At 37.9% G+C, this 6,429-nt stretch overlaps 1 protein-coding gene across 1 annotated transcript; it reads right to left on the minus strand.

Annotated features, from left to right (window-relative positions):
• Positions 1 to 2,794: 2,794 nt before the first annotated feature.
• LOC118840213 (polyubiquitin) lies at positions 2,795 to 3,399 on the minus strand. Its single transcript, XM_036747713.1, has one exon. The coding sequence runs from the start codon at positions 3,397 to 3,399 to the stop codon at positions 2,938 to 2,940; it is 462 nt and encodes a 153-aa protein (XP_036603608.1). The 3' UTR covers positions 2,795 to 2,937.
• Positions 3,400 to 6,429: the final 3,030 nt, after the last annotated feature.

The following is a 6,429-nucleotide window of genomic DNA, read 5'->3' on the forward strand; positions in this document are numbered from 1 at the left end:
ATAGTTATATGTTTATATAATTTACATTTAATTTTTATTTATTTAATATGTTTAATATTTATATGATTTATATATTATTATACACAATTATAAAACTTAACACAAAAAATCAGTTGTTCATGAATAGGCTGAGCTAATATAATAAAAATGACAATCCTACCTAAATTAAAACTACAAAAAAATTATTTTATAGAACTAGGAAAAATAATAACAAAAATCATCTGGAAGAACAAGAATATGAAGGGAATTAATGAAAAGAAATGCAAGTGAAGGTGGCCTAGCCACACGAGATCTAAAACTGAATTATAAAGCAGCAATCATCCATACAGTTTGGTAATGGCTTAGAAACAGAGTGGTGGATCAGTGGAATAGGTTAGGTACAGAAAACATAGCAGTCAATGACTATAGTAATCTACTGTTTGATAAAGGCCAAAACTACACCTTCTGGGATATAAACTCACTATTTGACAAAAACTGCTGGGAAAACTGGCAAATAGTATGACAGAAACTAGGCATAGGCCAAAAACTCACACATACCAAGGTAAGGTCAAAATGGGTATATGATTTAGATATAAGAGATGCTACCATACACAAATTAAAAAAGCAAGGAATAGTTTACCTGTCAGATCTATGTAGAAGGAAAGAATTTACGGCCAAACAAGAGATAAAGAACATTATAAAATGCAAAATGGATAATTTTGACTACATTAAATTAAAAAGGTTTTGCACAAACAAAACCAATGCAACCAAGATTAGAAGGAAGCAGGAAGCTGAGAAATAATTTTTACAGCCAGTATTTCTGATAAAGGCTTTACTTCTAAAATACATAGAGAACTGAGGCAAATTTAAAAGAATACAAGTTGTTCCCCAATTGATAAATGGCCAAAGGATATGAACATGCAATTTTCAGATGAAGAAATTAAAGCTATCTCTAGTCATATGGAAAAACTGTCTAATTCATTATTGATTTGAGAAATGAAAATTAAAACAACTCTGAATTACCACCTCACACCTATCAGATTAGCTAATGTGACAGAAAAGGAAAATGATAAATGCTGGAGAATATGTGAGACAATTGGAACACTAATGCATTGTTGGTGGAGTTGTGAACTGATCCAATTATTCTAGAGAACAATTTAGAACTATGCCCAAAGAGCTATAAAACTGTACATTGCCTTTGATCCAGCTATATCACTACAAGGTTGTATCCCAAAGAGATCATTAAAAAGGGAAAGGACCTATATGTTCCAAAACATTTATAGCTGTTCTTTTCGTGGTGTCAAAGAATTAGAAATTGAGGGGATGCTCATCAACTGGGGAATGTCTGAACAAATGTGGTATATGAATGTAATGGAATACTATTGTGCTAGAAGAAATGAGCAGGCAGATTTCAGAAAAACCTGGAAAGACTTACATTAAATGAAGCTGAGGGAAGTGAGCAGAATCAGGAGAACATTGTATACAACAAAAGCAACACTGTGTGATGACTAGCTTTGATAGACTTAACTCTTCTCAGCAACGCAAATGATCTAAAACAGTTCCAAAAGACACATGATGGAAGATGCTAACCACATCAGAGAACAACCTATAGAGTCTGAATTGAAGCATACTATTTTCACTTTTTTTGTTGTTTTTTGTTTCCTTTCTCATCGTTTTTCCTTTTTTTCTGATTCTTCTTTAACAACATGACTAACATGGAAAAATGTTTAATACATATCAGATTGCTTGCTTTCTTAGGGAAAAGGGAGAAGAAGGAAGAAAGGAGAAAAATTTGGAACTCAAAATTTTACAAAAATGAATGTTGAAAGCTATCTTTACATGTAATTGGGAAAATACTGTTAAGAAAAAAATAAGAAGGAATTATTAAGCACTTTCTTTATATGCTGTGCTAAGTACTGGAGATTCAAAGAAGGATAAGAAAAACCCACTCTCCTGGCCCTCAAGGAGCTACCATTCTAATAGAGGACAAAATATTCAAACAACCCTAAAAGTACAAGATATATACTGTGTGAATGGGAGGTTATCTGAGAAGGAAGGCACTGATGGAAGGGGCAGGGGTTATTGATAGAAACTCGAGAGACCTAGACCTCTTGTAAAAGGCACAGTTAGAGAAGTTTTGAGGGAACCCAGGGATGCACCCTCCCAGCAAACATTGGCATTTAATAGACCATATCACTGTAAGGAGAAGAAACAGGCAGGATGTGAGAGTGACCAAAGTGATATGTGGCAAAAAGTGTTGGAGCAATCAAAGATTTATCCACTCCAACCTAAATATTCACATTGAACAAAAAGCAACATCCTCAAAGCAAGATGACTATCAGAAGACTCAACATCAACAGATTAGACCACTTCTCCAAAAATGAACAGTCTGTTGCTGACTTGAAAGGAAAGCTGAGGGAATATAAGGTTTGCAATAGTAGAGCAGGAAAAGAGTGAGTAGTTTCAGAAATCTGTTGTGCCACACCACATTCACTCATCTTGGCCAGAACACTCACAAACAATTCATCAGGTTTGATTTGATGAAAATGATGGGAAAACTCAGAAGCTACTAAATAAAAAACAAGAATTGTAAAACAAGGCTTACCAGCAGGATAATTTATTCATCTCTAAGAAGGTGGCATTTAACTCCATCAAAAGTAAAGTGCAAGTAAACTTAGAGAGAGGAAATATTCTTTGATCAGTAAGAAGGCAGAAGAAATTCAATTTTACAAACATGGTAAAAATCCAAAGCATTTCTACAATGCCCACAAGGCTACTTATGGGGCAAAGACCTATGGTTCATCTCATTTTTTTTCAATGTGTAACAAAAACCTTTATTAGCATTTGGCTCAGCTGTTACTGAACCTGGTCATCTCAAAACTTAAGACTTCAAAGACTTTAATAAGTGCGAAACGATGCTAGTATTGGCAATTTATGCTTGCATAATAAAGTCAACAATTAACAGCCACCCCTAAGACGCAGGACCAGGTGGAGAGTGGATTTTTTCTGGATGTTGTAGTCAGACAGGGTACGGCCATCCTCTAGCTGCTTGCCTGCAAAGATGAGCCTCTGCTGGTCAGGGGGGATGCTCTCTTTGTCCTGGATCTTGGCATTGACATTCTCAATGGTGTCACTGGGCTCTACCTCCAGGGTGATGGTCTTGCCCGTCAGGGTCTTGACAAAGATCTGCATGCCACCTCTGAGACGCAGGACCGGGTGCAGAGTGGATTCTCTCTGGATGTTGTAGTCAGACAGGGTGCGGCCATCCTCCAGCTGCTTGCCTGCAAAGATGAGCCTCTGCTGGTCAGGGGGGATGCCCTCTTTGTCCTGGATCTTGGCCTTGACATTCTCAGTGCTGACAGAGTCACACTCATCACTGATAAGGACATGATCCTGGAAAGATGGGCTGAACACTACCATAGTGTTCCCAACACAGTCACATCAACCAACGTGGAGCCACTGACTTTATACCACAGGTTGAAGTCAATCACTCTCTTGCTGAACTTCCAATTGAAAAAGAGGCTTTGATTGCCATTGGGCTCCTCTCAGTTAGCAAAGCTCCTGATGCTGATTCCATTCCTGCAGAAATCTATGAAGCAGGGGGTCCACTGCTCATACAAAAGCTGGCTCAAATCTTCTGGTTTATATGACAAGAGGAAGTTATCATCCAAAAGATCAAGGATGCTTCCATTTTCCATCTCTATAAAGGAAAAAGAAGCAGGTCATCCTGTGACAATCACAGGGCAGGTCTCTTCCAGTCATTTCCTACAAGATTCTTGCCAGAGTCCTCCTTAATGGGCCGATCTTTCGCTTGGAAGATGGTCATCTACCCTAGAGCTAGTGTGGTTTCATGAACACTCAATATTCTGTTTGCTACCCAACAATTATAGGTTGTTGAGAAATGCCAGGAGAAGAAGAGCACTTTGTACACAACATAACTGACAATGCTCTCACACTTTACCAGTCACCAATGGAGTGAAACAGGGCTATATGTTTGCTCCCATAATCTTTAGCATGATGTTTTCAGCAATACTGTCAGATGCCTTCAATGAGGACGAAAACAGCGTTGAGGTCACCTACCACACTGACAGTAAATTATTTAACTTGAAAAGGCTACAAACCAACACAAAAATGCAGGGAGAGTTGGTCTGTCATCTGTCTACAGATGACTATGCACTCAGTGAAGCCTTGGAGGCTGGGATGCAACAGACTATGGATCAATTGTGTGCTGCTTGTGCTAATTTTGGCCTAAAAATTAACACCAAGAAAACACAGGTTCTCTACCAGTCAACACCACACCATCTATACCTGGAACCATTCATTACAGCAAATGAGAAATATTGGATTTTGTGGATAAGCTCACTTCTCTTGGCAGTATACTTCCCAGGTATGTACACATAGATGATAAGGCTGATGCATGCATTGCCAGAGCTAGCACAGTGTTTGGGAGGTTTTGAAAGAAAGTGTGGGAGAGAAGAGGCTGCCTACCAGATTGAAGGTGTACAGGGATATTGGGCTGACTTCTTTGTTGTTATGCCTGTGAAACCTGGACAGTATGCCAGAGCCATGTCAGGAAACTGAATTGCTTACATTTGAATTGTCTTAGGAAGATTCTGAAGGTCACCTAGCAAGATAAGATACTAGACACTGAGGTCCTTTCTCAAGCTGAACTGTCAAACATTCAAACTATATACTGCAGAGAGCACAAACTGGCTGGCCATGTTGTTCAAATGCCAAATATCCATTTACCTAAAAGACCATTTTATCAAGAACTCAAACAAGGAAAGCACTCACATGGGAGTTCAGAAGAAGTGATATTAGGATACTCTTAAGATCTCTGAAGAGCTTTCATATTGATTGCAACATGGGAGACACTGGCACAAAACCATCCAGCATGGCATGCCCACATCAAAGAATGCACTGTGCTCTGTAAGCAAAGCTGAATTTCAGTGGCTCAAAAGAAATATGAGATGCACAAATTTAGAGATGTCTCCATTTCAAATGTTCATGCAGACTGTTTATGCTCAACTTGTGGTAAAACCTCCTGAGATTTTATTGGTCTAATCAGCCATTGTATGTTGACCCAGACATCTTGGTGTCATTTTGGTCTTCTTCAAGTACGAAGAACTACAATAATGATGACTCTAGTGCAGGATTTTATCATTTTATGTCTGGACTATTATAATATCCTGCCTCAATTCCCTCCCTGCTCCAATCCATCCTCCATTCAGCCATTAAATTGATTTTCATAAAGTACAAGTCTGACCAAGTTACTCCCATACTCACTAAACTTGAGAAGCTCCCTAGTACCTCCAAGATCAAACACAAAATACTCTGGCAATTCAAATCTCTTCATAACCTAGCCCCCTTCTAACTTTCCAGGCTTATTACACCTTACTCCCTGATATCTACTCTTCAATCTAGTGATACTTACTTCTTTGCCCTTCATCAAACAAGACTTTCCATTGCTTGGCTTGGGACATTTTCTTTGACTGTCCCCCATGCCTGGAACTCTCTCCCTCCTCCAATTCACCTATTGACCTCCATGACTTTCTTTAAGTCCCAATTAAAATCCCTTCTTTTACTGCAAGCCTTCTGCAAACCTTCTTAATTCTACTACCTTCCCTTTGTTAATTACTTCCTATTTATTTTGTATATAGCTTGCTCTGAATATGTTTGTTTGTATGTTTTTCTCCCCATTAAATTGTAAGGTCTTTGGGGTCAGGGACTATCTTTTGCCTCTTTTTGTATGCCCAGAGCTTAGCACAGTGCCTGGAACATAGTAGGCACTTAATAAATGTTCATCTATTAATTGCTTATATTTTTATTTATTTGTTAAATATTCCCCAATTACATTTTAATCTGGTTCCTTGGAGTTTTCAAGCCAATGGGTTTGACACCTCTGATGGAGAGTATATGAGAGGCAGTAATGAGTCATCAGCTTAGAAAGAAAGGTTGGAGCCAGATTGTAAAAGGTTTTAAATGCCAAATAAGGGGGATTTTGTTTTAATCTAAAGACAAAAGGAAATCACTGAAATTTAAAGATAAGGGGGAATAATATAGTCACATAAAAGCTTTAAGAAATAATAGTTTGACAGATACATGGAAAATGCATTGATGAGGGGAGAGACTGGATTCAGGTAAACCAATTGAGAATCTACTTGAATAGGGTATGTAAAAGAGGATAATGACAGCCTATCTTAGGATGCTTGTGGCATGACTGGAGAAGAGACAGATGTAAGAAATGTCAAGGAAGTAAAAATCCATTTTTGTTGTTATTGTTCTGTCATTTCAGTCATGTCCAAATCTTCATCTGGGGTTTTCTTTGCAGAAATTTATGCAAAAAAAATCATTCATCGTCATCAGGTTGGATTTATACCAGGAATGCAGGAATTATTCAACATTAGGAAAATAGTTAACAATTAATGACTAAAAACGAAAACATTCAAA

Source organism: Trichosurus vulpecula, chromosome 1 (assembly GCF_011100635.1).
Source record: "Trichosurus vulpecula isolate mTriVul1 chromosome 1, mTriVul1.pri, whole genome shotgun sequence".
NCBI classification, from domain to species: domain Eukaryota; kingdom Metazoa; phylum Chordata; class Mammalia; order Diprotodontia; family Phalangeridae; genus Trichosurus; species Trichosurus vulpecula.